We start from the raw sequence: 15,161 nt of genomic DNA, 5'->3' as shown, positions 1-15,161 counted from the left end.
GGTAATGGCTACCCACTCCTGTATTCTTGCCTGGAGAAGTTCATGGATAGAGGAGCCTGGTGGGCTATAGTCTATGGGATGGCAAAGAGTTGGACACAATTGAGCAACTAACACACAAGGTTTCCACCCAGGTGGAGGATGGTAACTGTCAATACATGTAAAGATCCCAAACTGGTTGGAAACTAAGGAATGATAATGTTGACCTGTTTTGACCCTCAATCAACTAAAGCTTGGGTTCTGGCAAGCTTTGCCCCAATTCTATGCTGAATTCTCTTTAGCTTGAGCCCCTTCATGAATATGCATGTTCCCACAGTTCAGAACTTCCCCAGTTTTGCTGTTTGGGGAGATACTGCTGTAGGGAAAAATCCATGGTGTCCTCCTTACTTGCTGTAAGAAATAAATCATACCTTCTCCCACTCTTTGGCTTGCTTGTGTCTTTTTTGTTGTTTTTGTTTTTGGCTGCACCATATGGCTTGCAAGATCTTAGTTCTCTGACTAGGGACTGAACCTGGGTCCTCAGCAGTGAAAGCAAAGAGTCCTAACCACTGTGATAGGAATGTGTGTGATAAGTCACTTCAGTCGTGTCTGCCTCTTTTCAAACTTATACAGTGAAGCCCGCTAGGCTCCTCTATCCATCGGATTTTCCAGGCAAGACTCATTTCAGTTCAGTTCAGTCAGTCAGTCATGTCTGACTCTTTGCGACCCCATGATTCACAGCACGCCAGGCCTCCCTGTCCATCACCAACTCCCAGAGTTCACTCAGACTCACGTCCATCGAGTCAGCGATGCCATCCAGCCATCTCATCCTCTGTCATCCCCTTCTCCTCCTGCCCCCAATCCCTCCCAGCATCAGAGTCTTTTCCAATGAGTCAACTCTTCACATGAGGTGGCCAAAGTATTGGAGTTTCAGCTTTAGCATCATTCCTTCCAAAGAAATCCCAGGGCTGATGTCCTTCAGAATGGACTGGTTGGATCTCCTTGCAGTCCAAGGGACTCTCAAGAGTCTTCTCCAACACCACAGTTCAAAAGCATCAATTCTTCGGCGCTCAGCTTTCTTCACAGTCCAACTCTCACATCCATACATGACCACAGGAAAAACCATAACCTTGACTAGACGAACCTTTGTTGGCAAAGTAATGTCTCTGCTTTTGAATATGCTATCTAGGTTGGTCATAACTTTTCTTCCAAGGAGTAAGCGTCTTTTAATTTCATGGCTGCAGTCACCATCCGTAGTGATTTTGGAGCCCCAAAAAATAAAGTCTGACACTGTTTCCACTGTTTACTCATCTATTTCCCATGAAGTGATGGGACCAGATGCCATGATCTTCATTTTCTGAATGTTGAGCTTTAAGCCAACTTTTTCACTCTCCACTTTCACTTTCATCAAGAGGCTTTTGAGTTCCTCTTCACTTTCTGCCATAAGAGTGGTGTCATCTGCATATCTGAGGTTATTGATATTTCTCCCGGCAATCTTGATTCCAGGTTGTGCTTCTTCCAGCCCAGTGTTTCTCATGATGTACTCTGCATAGAAGTTAAATAAGTACGGTGACAATATACAGCCTTGACGTACTCCTTTTCCTATTTGGAACCAGTCTGTTGTTCCATGTCCAGTTCTAACTTTTGCTTCCTGACCTGCATATAGGTTTATCAAGAGGCAGGTCAGGAGGTCTGGTATTCCCATCTCTTTCAAAATTTTCCACAGTTTATTGTGATCCACACAGTCAAAGGCTTTGGCATAGTCAATAAAGCAGAAATAGATGTTTTTCTGAAACTCTTTTGCTTTTTCCATGATCGAGCAGATGTTGGCAATTTGATCTCTGGTTCCTCTGCCTTTTCTAAAATCAGCTTGAACATCTGGAAGTTCACGGTTCACGTACTGCTGAAGCCTGGCTTGGAGAATTTTGAGCATTACTTTACTAGCGTGTGAGATGAGTGCAACTGTGTGGTAGTTTGAGCATTGCCTTTGGCATTGCCTTTCTTTGGGATTGGAAAGAAAACTGACCTTTTCCAGTCCTGTGGCCACTGCTGAGTTTTCCAAATTTGCTGGCATCTTGAGTGCAGCACTTTCACAGCATCATCTTTCAGGATTTGGAATAGCTCAACTGGAATTCCATCACCTCCACTAGCTTTGTTTGTAGTGATGCTTTCTAAGGCCCACTTGACTTCACATTCCAGGATGTCTGGTAAAAACAAACAAATAAAAGAATACTGGAGTGGGTTGCCATGTCCTCCACTAGGGGATCTTTCTCACCCAGGGATTGAACCTGCGTCTCTTAAGTCTCCTGCACTGGCAGATGGATTCTTTACCACTAGTGCCACCTGGGAATAGGAATAGAATAGTTATACAGGTAGCTGTGAAAGTTCCAGTTTCTAAGTCATATCCAACTCTTTGTGACCCCCATGGATTGCAGCACACCAGGCTTCCTTGTCCTTCACTCTCTCCTACAGTTTGCCCAAATTCATGTCCGGTGAGTTGGTGATGCTATCTAACCATCTCATCCTCTGTAACCGCCTTCTCCCTCTGCCTTCAATATTTCCCAGCACTGTTACCCAAAGGTGTGTGTGGGGGGGTCCAGCTGCTCAGTGCTCAAAAGCCAATAAGCAGACCAGGTTGGTGGAAAGTTAAGTTTGCTTTATTTCAGATGCCGGCAACCGTGTGTGGGGGGGGTGGGGGTAGGGTGGCAGACATCTGTCCAAAGGCCAATTCCCCCCAGCTTCCTGCCAATAAGGAAGTGGTGAGAGTTTTTATAAATAGAGTGAGTTGGGGGGCAGTGGGTTACATGCAGAAACAGCACAGTCATCTCTAACAGTCATGTTCAGTTGGTCACCAGTGGTCTGACCAGCATCATCTTGGTTGTTTTAGGAATAGTTAAATCTTCAATTTTAGGGTGCATTTGTTCCCATTTCTTTGAGGTCAGTTCTCAGAACTGTGGCAGCTCAAGTCCTGGGTACAGTCTGGTCAGCATGTAGTTAACTTCTCCACCTGGTGTTTTGGTATCTGTAAGACAGCTCACAGGATATGGCTCAGAACATTATCTATAGCTCTTGAGAAAGAACTAAAGGTCCTTGACTATGCTTAATGACTACATTATTATTAGTCTCCTTTGTTTTCGTGTTTCCACATTTCTCACTTCTCTGATTACACTTATTTTTTGACTAAAGTTTTCCACAGGCAAAAGGCAGGCAGAGGACATGGTGTGGGGTCAAGGACCATATGGTCCTGCTCCATTTCAACATCAGGGTCTTTTCCAATGAGTTGGCTCTTTGCATCAAGGGGTCAAAGTATTGAAGCCACGTCCAGTGAATATCCAGGGTTGATTTCCTTTAGGACTTTGGGAGAACACTGTATGTCAGTGATCACTCAAGAAAGCTATCAGAACAAGGTCACGAAACTAAGTAGTCTTGCTTAACTATAAAGCCAATAAGAGCACAAGATATGCCTCCAGGTTATTAGGTGAAAGAAAAATGTCACTACCCTTCTACTGATTTGAGTAAGCACTATGACAACCCTAGTTTGACCTCATAGGGTCAGACGCTGTCTTCCCAATATGAAGGAGGAGCTAATGATGTAAACCTGATGTCTACTCAAACAAGGGGGTCTTTCCTACTCCAAAACTTTCCTTTGATTATAAAATTGTAGCCCACTTAATCCTTGGGGCAGAGCTCCCTCGCCTGCCCACTTTCATCTCTTTCAAGCTTCCTATATTAATAAATCTACTTCTTGCCTATCAGTTTGTCTCTCAAGGAATTCTTTCTGTGATGAGACATCAAGAACTTGAGCTTCACTAAGTCCTGAAATCAGGTGTGTGATCTTAGTTGGAAGACCATGGGTTTTGCCAGGGTTCAAGTCTCAATCTGACATGAACAGTTTCAACTGGACTGCCAGGGGATTCCCATTGGTTGTGTTCTTTGGCTCAATACCCACCATAAAGACTGGTGACCCAGTCTTTTACATAAGAACCTGAGAGGTTTTCCTTGACCATCTAATATGAAATAGTGCCCATCCCAACACTGCATCCTTCTTTCCCTACTTTTTATTCATAGAACTTATCACATCCTCAGCTTTTACTGCTGTATACGTGCTTCTTAGCTATCAACTGGTCATCCACTTCAGCCCACTAAGAAAGTTAAGTTTCAGGAGAGGAAGGGGCTTTGTTTGGTTCACTGTAGTATCCTCAGCACCTAGAACACTGTCTAGTACTTAGTAGACATATATTTGTTAAATAAATGATTAAATTCCAGTTTGACTTTTAGAAACCTCATACCAGCTTTCTGATCCTCTGTCTCCTCAGACTAATGGTGACAGATCAACTAAGGTGTGATTCTCCCAAGTATGGTGAGCTAGTAGTTAGTCTTTATTGGGCACTAACTCAGGGCCAGACACATGACTAAAAGCTTTACATGATTTTCTTCATTTAATCCTCACAAAATGAGGGGGTAAATACCATTATTCTCATTTTACTGGTAAGGAAATGATGCACAGAGGTTTACGTTATTAATATGTGGTATAGCTGTGAAGTCCTAGCATGCAAGCAGTGACCCTACGTCTGTACCCTTAGCCACACAGTCTGGGTGGCAGGGGCTTCTGTGAGGCTCTGAACTGAATGCAGCAGGCTGGATGGACCCAGAGAGGAGACAAGATTGAAGAGGACACAGCAATCAAAGTCCAAGAGAGCATTTTGAGAAAAATGTTTATCTCCTTTCATTTTTAAGTTGAGATCTAATTTGTCTTCTAAAAGAAGGCCGACGACCAAACAATTGATGCTTTCCAACTGTGGTGCTGGAGAATACTCTTGAAAGTCCCTTGGACTGAAAGGAGATAAAATCAGTCAATCCTAAAGGAAATCAACCCTGAATATTCATTGGAAGGACTGATGCTGAAGCTGAAGTTCTAACACTTTGGCTACCTAACCTTGAAGAGCAGACTCGTTAGAAAAGACCCTGATGCTGGGAAAGATTGAAGGCAAAAGAGCGCGGCAGAGGATAAGATGGTTAGATAGCATCACTGACTCACTGGTCATGAATTTGAGCAAGCTATGGGAGATAGTGAAGAACAGGAAAGGACAGCACACCAGGGGATGCGGTCAATGGGGATGCAAAGAATCAGACACGACTTAGTGACTGAACAACATCTAACAGTTTTCATCATAAATTGAAATAGTTGCAATGTATGTAAATCCTGGAAAACTGTCAGTCAGTTCAGTTGCTCAGTTGTGTCCAACTCTGCAACCCCATGGACTGCAGCACTACAGGCTTCGCTGTCCATCACCAACTACCGGAGCTTACTCAAACTCATGTCCATCGAGTTGGTGATGCCATCCTACCATCTCATCCTCTGTCGTCCCCTTCTCCTCCTGCCTTCAATCTTTCCCACATCAGGGTCTTTTCCAGTGAGTCATTTCTTTGCATCAGGGGGCCAAAGAATTGGAGTTTCAGCTTCAGCATCAGTCCTTCCAATGAATATTCAGGACTGATTTGCTTTAGGATGGACTGGTTGGATCTCCTTGTAGTCCAAGGGACTCTCAAGAGTCTTCTCCAACACCACAGTTCAAAAGCATCAATTCTTTGGTGCTCAGTCTTCTTCATGGTCCAACTTTCACATCCATACGTGACTACTGGAAAAACCATAGCTTTGACTAGATGGACCTTTGTTGGCAAAGTAATGTCTCTGCTTTTTAATATGCTATCTAGGTTGGTCATAATGTTTCTTCCAAGGAACAAGCGTCTTTTAATGGCTGCAGTCACCACCTGCAGTGATTTTGGAGCCCCCCAAAATGAAGTCTGTCACTGTTTCCATTGTTTACCCATCTATTTGCCTTGAAGTGATGGGATCACTGACTTGATGGACATGAGTTTGGGTAAATTCTGGGAGTTGGTGATGGACAGGGAGGCCTGGCGTGCTGCAGTCCATGGGGTCACAGTCAGACACAACTGAGCAACTGAACTGAACTGATGGGACCAGATGTCATGATCTTAGTTTTCTGAATATTGAGTTTTAAGCCAACTTTTTCCACCCTCCTCTCTCACTTTCATCAAGAGGCTTTTTAGTTCTATACTTTCTGCCATTAGGGTGCTGTCATCTGCATATCTGAGGTTATTGATATTTCTCCTGGAAATCTTGATTCCGGCTTGTGTTTCATCCAGCCCAGCATTTCTCATGATGTACTCTACATAAAATTTAAATAAGCAGGGTGACAATATACAGCCTTGACGTACTCCTTCCCCGATTTAGAACCAGTCTGTTGTTCCCTGTCCGGTTCCTAACTGTTGCTTCTTGACCTACATACAGATTTCTCAGGAGGCAGCTCAGGTGGTCTGGTATTTCCATCGCTTTAAGAATTTTTCAGTTTGCTGTGATCCACACAGTCAAAGGTTTTGGCATAGTCAATGAAGCAGAAGTAGATGTTTTTTCTGGAACTCTCTTGCTTTTTCGATGTAATTGTAAATTGTAAATAATGACGATTTAAGATAAAATCTAAATCATTAGTCATAATATATCCAACAGGATCTACATAACAACCGAATAACCATCATCCAGTTAAAATTACATAAATGTGGTCTTCAACATTCTGTAATTCTACTGTTTTTACATTCTGTAATTCTACTGTTTTTCTACAACTTATATTTATGTTCTACTTCCCCATAGAATGGTATCCAAATGTAATACGTTTTATGTTTGAAAAACATTTTACTGATCACGTCTTTGCAATAAAAATATGTATATAGGTAAAATTTTAAAATATTCTCTGTAATCGTTTGACTGTATTAGAAAGAATTCTTCTGAACTAATTATTATAGTCATCCTTAACATGTAACTGCTCAAAATGACATGATTACAAATTTGATAATACATAAACATAAAAGGTAAAATTCTACTGGAAATGCAACTCTCGGTGAGATAGATGGGGTTTCTCTATCAATTAATTCATGTATCTAAATGACTACTTCTTACTGTTAGATAAAAGGGTTCCCTTTCAATTTTATTTCTTCTTTTAGTTGATACAGTGCTGAGGAATATTACTCACAAAAATATATGATAATGCTGGTAGTTTTGTTAGAAGAATATTAATCAGTTCTTTGGTTTTATGGACAAAAAATGCTGCCTGCTATTTCAGTAAACAAAGAATGTTACCTATAAGAATTCCCTGCTGCCCCAGTGGTTAGGAATTTGTGCTTTCACTACAGTGGTGCTGGATTCAAATCCTGGTCAGGGAACTAAGATCCTGCAAGCTGCACATGGTCAAAAAACAAGAAAACATCAACAGCAAAAACAGAGAATGTTGCCTGTCATCACATCATCAGCTACTGCAGCTGCCCCAACATTGTGCCCTGAGAGGAATTTAGGATGGAGAAAATGAGCATACTGGCCCTGGATAGTAAAACATACATCAAAAGGAATAATTACAATGAGCCCAGAGTCTTACATATTCCCATTCATGGAGAATTGATGCTTTTGAACTGTGGTGTTGGAGAAGACTCTTGAGAGTCCCTTGGACTGCAAGAAGATCCAACCAGTCCATCCTAAAGGAAATCAGTCCTGAATATTCATTGGAAGGACTGATGCCGAAGCTGAAACTCCAATACTTTGGCCACTTGATGCAAAGAACTGTAGTGCTACAGTCCATGGGGTCGCAGAGCTGGACATGACTGAGTGATTGAACCGAACTGATTCACAGAGAAGCACTGAAACTATTAACTTGAGATGCCTGTTTTTTGTGCTTAGCAGTAATCTTTTCGTGTTTGACTACATGTTGTTTTTTCCCCAGCAAAAACTCACTTATCCTGGTTATCCCTTAGTTCTTTGAAACAGTCCCTCAGAGTTCTGAAAGGCCTTCCCAGGTTATAGTCTTCAGCAATGTCCTCAAAAAAAACATAATTCTCAGCTTTTAGGTTTTGCATTTTTTTTCACCGGACAGTTTCCTTCTGACTTTGTCAAAAATCCAATAGTGTTCCTTCATCAGCTGACAGTTCAATTAGCTCCACCGCTAATTTTGTTGAAACGAAGAACTTATAACCATCTGACTTGCAAAAAAAATTGTTATGCTGTCATTAGATTCCTTAACTTTCTCAAGGGACCTTTAATTATACTGATCACTCTCACTGAGAGGCATTTAGGAAGAGATGAGAAATTCGAGATACTGTTAATTGCAACACATCTTTAGCATTAAAATATCACTTTAAATATATCTTAGCTGCAGCTGCAGCTCAATTTATTGTAAATAAGAATCATGCAAATTAGCAAGGCCAGTCTCTTTGTCAAACTAGCTAAATCAGACTTCATTTAGAAAAATTTTCAAGTCAAATCAATGTGCTAACAGGTGTTATTGTGACCACAAGTCATTTGTAAATTTCAAGACACACATGGCACTGAGTTTTGATAGAAATCTGTTCTTAGATAAGGAGTAAAGCTCTTTCACTTGAGGTATTTTTTTAACTTTTCATTTTATATTGGAGTATAACTGATACAATGTTATTGACACTTCCAGGTGCACAGCAAAGCCACTCAGCTGTATATATGCATATATTCTCCCCCTCCCCTGTAACCAATCATCAGTTTGTTCTCTGTGAGTCTGTTTTGCAAATAAGTTCATTTGTATCATTTCTTTTCAGGTTTTGCATATAAGCAATATCATATTAGGATACTCCTCTTTCTGTGGCTTCACTCAGTATGATCTCTTGTTCATGCATGTTGCTGCAAATGACATTATTCCTAATGGATGTGTAATATTCCATTATATAAATAAATACACACACACACACACACACACACACACCATGTCTTCTTTATCCATTCCTCTGTTGGTTGATATTTAGGTTGCTTCCCTGCACTGGCTATTGTAAACAGTACTCCAGTGAACTTTGGTTGTATGTATCCTTTCAGATCGTGTTTTTCTCTGGATATATGCCCAGGAATGGGACTGCAGGATATGGTAGCTGTTTTTAAAGGAAACTCCATACTGTTCTCCGGAGAAGGCAATGGCACCCCACTCCAGTACTCTTGCCTGGAAAATCCCATGGATGAAGGAGTCTGATAGGCTGCAGTCCATGGGGTTGCTAAGAGTTGGACATGACTGAGCAACTTCACTTTCACTTTTCACTTTCATGCATTGGAGAAGGAAGTGGCAACCCACTCCAGTGTTCTTGCCTGGAGAATCCCAGGGACGGGGGAGCCTGGTAGGCTGCCGTCTCTGGGGTCGCACAGAGTCAGACACAACTGAAGCGACTTAGCAGCAGCAGCAGCACCACACTGTTCTCCATAGTGGCTGTATCAATTTAAATTCCCAATTTAAATTTAAACAGTGTAGGAGAGTTCCCCAGAGAAGGCAATGGCACCCCACTCCAGTACTCTTGCCTGGAAAATCCCATGGACGGAGGAGCCTGGTAGGCTGCAGTCCATGGGGTCGCTAGGAGTCAGACACGACTGAGCGACTTCCCTTTCACTTTTCACTTTCATGCATTGGAGAAGGAAATGGCAACCCACTCCAGTGTTCTTGCCTGGAGAATCTCAGGAACGGGGGAGCCTGCTGTGCTGCCGTCTCTGGGGTCGCACAGAGTCGGACACAACTGAAGCGACTTAGCAGCAGCAGCAGCAGCAGGAGAGCTCCTTCACTTCAGGTATGTCTAACCTAGCTCTTTGCTTTAATCCAGGTCACACTCTCTTTGGCAAAATGCCACCTCTGACTTCACTTGGGATGGGAGCGCTGAGATTTTTAAGTGAAAATTCCCGCATGCTGCAACTACTGAGCCAGCCTGCTGCAACTAGCAAAACCCCCAGTTAGGTCTTAAGACTTTCACTGCTGTTGCCTGGGTTCAATTCCTGGTGAGGAACTAAGAGCCTCTAAGAGGTTGTTGTTTAGTCGCTAAGTGTTGTCCAACTCTTTTGAGACCCCATGGACTGTAGCGCCCGCCCCTACCCGTCCCCCCTCCCCCGCCTCCCCCAGACTCCTCGGTCCATGGAATTTCCCTGGTAAGCATACTGGAATGGGTTGCCATTTCCTCCTCCAAAGGGGTCTTCCAGACCCAGCGATTGAGCCTGCAACTCCTGTGTCTCCTATATTGGCAGGTGGATTCTTTACCACTAAGCCACCCGGTAGCCCATACCTTGCCTTACCGCTTCCATTTGGCTGTTCCTCAGTTGTATTCTTACAACAAACCTGTAATATAAGTGAGGTGTTTTCCTTAGTTCTGTGGGACGTTCTAGAAAATTTTTGAACCTAACCGGTACAAAGTGGCAAAAGAAAACAAATTTCTTACTACGGCCCACTCTCTAACATGCCTAAATTCAGAACAGCTCAATAAAGTAAAAATATTACACTTACAATGTCTACTCCCACTCTTAACTATTGCTTTAGTCTTAAAGTTTCCCCGGGATGCACACCATGGTCTGCGAAGCACCAGTTTAGAGGAATGATTTCTAGAGCCTGGGAAGCCGGCTCGTCTTCCGTTTTTCCTCAGGGCTGGAACAGCGGTCCACTCTGTTCGTTCCCACTTAGCCCCAAATACAATGGACTGGTCCTGGCCGCGGAAAGTACAGCAGAGACTGTAGCCCAACCAGGACAAGACCCGGAACAAGAAGTAATTTCCCCTCTGGAGGCTAGAAAGCGGAGATCCCGCCACACTGCCCCGGATAGACAGGAAACGGGAACCCTTAGCAGGCACCCGGCGTGAAGTGGAGGGGGGAAATGTCGGTGCAACGCAGCAACAGGGACGCTGGGGCTGGCGGAGGCCGGAAATCAGCGTCAGAATCTTCCTCAGGCCGGAAGTGAGAAAGGTGGGGCTTGTCTTGCTCCTGCAGACACTAGGCGGCCCTAGGGGGCGTCAGCATGGGGAAGAGTGTCTGTGTAACACTGCGGGCTGAGAGGAGGGAATTGGATGGGCGGGGTGTCGGTATAGGGGCGTTCGGGAGGGACGCGTATTGCTGTGACACTGCGGGGACTCTCTGAGGGGACGGGTGTCGGTGTGGCACCAGTACACGCTGAAGGAGCCGGCGGAACCGGGTGGCCATGGGGATGTGGGCATTGCTGGACGCGATATGGGAGATGCCGGCCGAGAAGCGTATCTTCGGGGCCGTGCTGCTCTTCTCCTGGACAGTGTATCTCTGGGAGACCTTCCTAGCACAGCGGCAGGTGAGCCTAGACAGGGCCCACCTGACCCCGACACCCGGCCTGCCTAGGCCAGCCTCGTTCTCCACTCCAAGTCCCTGGATGATTGCTGCGGCCACAGCAGCAGCCTTGACGTGATGGGTCCCTGTGAGCCTCCTATCTTGGCCCGATGGCGGGGTAGGCCTTGAGGGAATCTGGTGCTTCAGGATGTTTTTCGCAACGTGGTCATGGGCCCCAGGCTGATTAGGGCCTGGTGAAAGGGGAATCAGGGCTTCCGCCTTGTCAGGCCTGAGCTCTTGTACCTACCCCACAACTTCTTGAAGATTCTCGGACCCAGACTTACCTCCTTTATGTTTGGCAGCAACCCATAAGCCTTCAGAAGGAAGGTGCTAAAAGTTTAGAATCACAGCTTCCCCATGACATTTGTGTCTCGCTTAACCATAGGACGAGGAAGCCGTTTTCTGAAAATAAAGATTTCTCAGTCCTTCCAAGACCCTGAACTCTTTTCCCTTAAAAAAAGAAACACATATGTTGGTTTTTGCCCAAAGAACAGTATTTTCTTAAAAGCATATTTATTGTTTTTGTTCAAACAGTAAAGTAGAAAGTTACCTAGTAACAGTTCCCTGGAGATAATCAGAATTAACAGTTTGATGGATTACAGATCAGAACTTTTTTTTTTTTCTGGCAGCACGGTACTATTTGAGGGATCTTAGATTCTCCACTCGCCCTGGCAGTGGAAGGGCAGAAGTCCCAACCACTTAACCATCAGGGAATTCCTGAAATGTGAACTTTTAAATGAGATAGATTTTTAAGTGTAATTGACCAGTCTTTCACTGCTGGTTTTCTTCTATGTTGGCACTGAATTGTCAACTGTGATGGTTAGGAAAACCTTTCCTTTTTTAATTGCTGGAAACTTTTTCTTGAGCATTACATTTTTTTCTCCTCTGCAAATTTTTCCTCTCAGATTGCATTCTGTATGAATCTTTAAATCGAAAATTTTAATTTTTCTATGTCTGTCAATGTTTGGATTCTATCTAGATTTCTTTTTTTTAGTCCATGATATCCAAAGAGGTGTTAAGCTGTATAGCAGTAGGTTCTCTGACTAAGCTCTTAGGATACCTTCATTAGTACAAAATCTTTAGGCCTAGAGGAATACCTTTGCAGAAAGTAAGCACACAGAATGTAGTGTCTAAATTGAAGATGGGTTATTGAACATCTACCTATCTTTAATAATAAGCCTAGTTATAGTAACTACTTTTTGGTAGTCTTCTTTATTCAATTATGCTTTAATGTAACACCAACTACCAAGGGTTTGTTAAGGTATCCAATAATAAATAGAAAAGCCATTTGTTATAAAACCATTGTAGAAAATGCTGTCCATTATATTATGTGGAATCTGTTCCCTCTATTATGTACCATGGGCTGAAATTACTTTTTAGAGTTTGGTATAATAAGAGTTTCTCTCTTGAGGACCTGATCTGTTTCTGTCATTTTTCAAATTTCCCTTAATTTGGCTTCTAGAATCAAATTTAATGACTAGTCCCTGTAGCTGTTAATACCCATGGTTAGCATATTTACTTTCTTATATCCAGGGATTTGTTTTCTGTGTGATAGGATATGTATTATTCCTGGAATGATTGGTAGCCTTTGTAATGTTACAATTTTGGTTTACCTGTGCAAACTTAAGTGTGATGACAGCTTTGATTTTATTTTCACCTGGTCACCTAGTTTCAGGTTTTCTCCTTTTACTTTCTTCACCAGTTGTTTTTAACGGTCAGTGTATTTGATCAATGCAGTATTTGTGCATGTATAGAGCAAATTCATCAGGCTTAAGTGGCAAGTTAATGTTATAAGCCAGTCAATGTTTGATTGTAAACAACTATTATAATAAGTAACAAGTTGGCTTGACTGTTTCCTTAAGGTGTTTTCTTCAAAATATTTCAGAGACGGGTATATAAAACTACAACTCATGTACCGCTGGAGTTAGGACAGATCATGGATTCAGAAACATTTGAGAAATCTCGACTGTATCAGCTGGATAAAAGTACTTTCAGCTTCTGGTCAGGACTCTATTCAGAGGTTGAAGGCACTGTGAGTACCTTACTTCTTGGAGAGACAATCTCTCAAATTATTTAATACCTTGTAACGTTTATTTTCATTTTTGTGTTCTGTGACACAAAAGAGGGTACGTACCACACCTACAAGTCCCAGAATACTTTCTTAACCTTTACTGTTGATAGTAATGAGTGGCAGCAAAAGAGGCAGAAACATAACTGTCTATAGACAGTTGAAAATTGTGGAATATGGTAACTGTTACCCTGAGGCCACACAGGAAAAAGGAACCTTACATTGTTAAGTTATTTTTGTAGCAGTTTCAGCTTATCTTCTTGCCTCATTCATGACTCTAACCCATCTTCCACACTGCAGCCCAAGGAATCCTGAAGCACAATTCTGATCATGTTATTCTACGTAAAACCTTTTGCTGGCTCACTGGGGCCACTCACTCATATGTTTCCTTCAGAGTAAAGTCTAAATTTCCTGGCATGATTTAAGGGGTCCTTTTGACTGGGGCATTGCTTACTTGAGCCTCATCTTTTTATTCCTTCCCCCAAATTCTTCCCACTTCTTTATTGTCCATCTCACACCCAGATTGGTTTCTTATGACCTTGAGTCTTTTCACATGCTGGTATCTCTGTCTGGGCTGGCCTTCCTGTCCCCCTTCATCTCCACTCTTACACTGGGGCCTGATTCCTACTCTTCCACTAGGATCTGAGACATCATATCTTCTAAGAAACTCTTTGAAATTTCCCCATCCCTCAAGTCTGGGTTAGGCAGCATCCCATCATTATTCCCATCAGAGTACTTACTTAGCACATTGTATTGAATTTGCCTGTTTGGATGACAGACTGGTAGTTCCTTAAAGACAGGGTACTTTAAAGTCTTGTTTATCATTTTATACCAAGTATCTGGCATATAATAAGCATATAATTCATATTTACTGAATGAAGTAATGAGTGACAGATAGTTTTTACTTAGTACAACAGGGCCGGTCTTTCCCCATGCTAAAAGAAGAGAGGCTGTACAGTACCAAGCTGTTTCTCTGTTTTCTTCTTGTGATCTTTCCTGGCCCCTGACCCTGGTACTTTTTTAGCCAATTTTCCTAACTGCCCCTCCACAGATATCTGTATGTCTGTTTCTGTACTGTCTGTGTATATAAAACTGTGCTTTACACATAAAATGAGTAAGATTTCTTCACACCCGCAACCATAAGACTGATTCTTGGTTTTCCACCCCTGAGAACCATGGACCCTGGAGAAGGAAATGGCAGCCCACTCCAGTATTCTTGCCTGGAAAATCCCATGGACAGAGGAGCCTGACAAGCTATGTCCATGGGATCACAAAGAGTTGGACATGACTGAGCAAGTAAACAGCAGGAGCAATGGAAAGTGCGTACTGTTGAGGTTTAGAGCTGACTGAACTGCAGTGGCTTGAGTTTGAATTTAAGCTCAATCATACTAGCTTTGTGACCTCAAGCAAGTCATTCAACATTTCTGTGCCTAAAATTTTCCATTAAAATTGTGCGGTAATAATAGTTTCTCATTGATGTGTTGTTGAGAGGATTGAAATTAGTTAATATACATAGGATGCTGAGAACAAGGTCAGATCCACTGTAAATGCTCCGTGAGTGTTGTCTATTGTGTTTTTTATCATCATAGTCATGGTTGTCACTAACCCCCAGAAGTCTTTTATTTATTTACGTTTTTATTATTTTTATTTATTTATTTTTTAAAGACAGATCTGCTACTCTTTATCCATTTATAAAACTTAGTTTAAAACTCAGCATCATTCTGTTATTCTGAAATGTGACTCATTCTATGTATCTATCATATATCTAACTGAGCCAAAACACCATACTCTACTTATTTCATTAGGCACAAAATTAAGTTATATAAGTTAAATTTTGTTGAAGTTTTTAAGAGCTACTATTGATAAATAGTACAATATAGAGTGATATATTCATGAATAGAATCCATAAGTTTATATTAATGAAAAATGGGT

The 15,161-nt window shown here is 42.3% G+C and overlaps 1 protein-coding gene across 1 annotated transcript in view; it reads left to right on the top strand.

Moving 5' to 3' along the window:
- Nucleotides 1–10,798: 10,798 nt before the first annotated feature.
- The window catches only part of ZMPSTE24 (zinc metallopeptidase STE24), a 43,670-nt gene continuing 39,307 nt past the window's right edge, over nucleotides 10,799–15,161 (top strand). Inside the window, exons 1-2 of the mRNA XM_027537684.1 lie at nucleotides 10,799–11,126; nucleotides 13,047–13,193. Coding sequence (XP_027393485.1) covers nucleotides 11,004–11,126; nucleotides 13,047–13,193 — 270 coding nt within the window. The 5' untranslated portion in view covers nucleotides 10,799–11,003. The remainder of the gene's footprint in view (nucleotides 11,127–13,046; nucleotides 13,194–15,161) is intronic.

This window comes from Bos indicus x Bos taurus, chromosome 3 (genome assembly GCF_003369695.1).
Source record: "Bos indicus x Bos taurus breed Angus x Brahman F1 hybrid chromosome 3, Bos_hybrid_MaternalHap_v2.0, whole genome shotgun sequence".
In the NCBI taxonomy this organism is placed as follows: Eukaryota; Metazoa; Chordata; class Mammalia; order Artiodactyla; family Bovidae; genus Bos; species Bos indicus x Bos taurus.
Note: the sequence above shows the minus strand (reverse complement) of the source record. Positions and strands in the feature narration are given on the sequence as shown.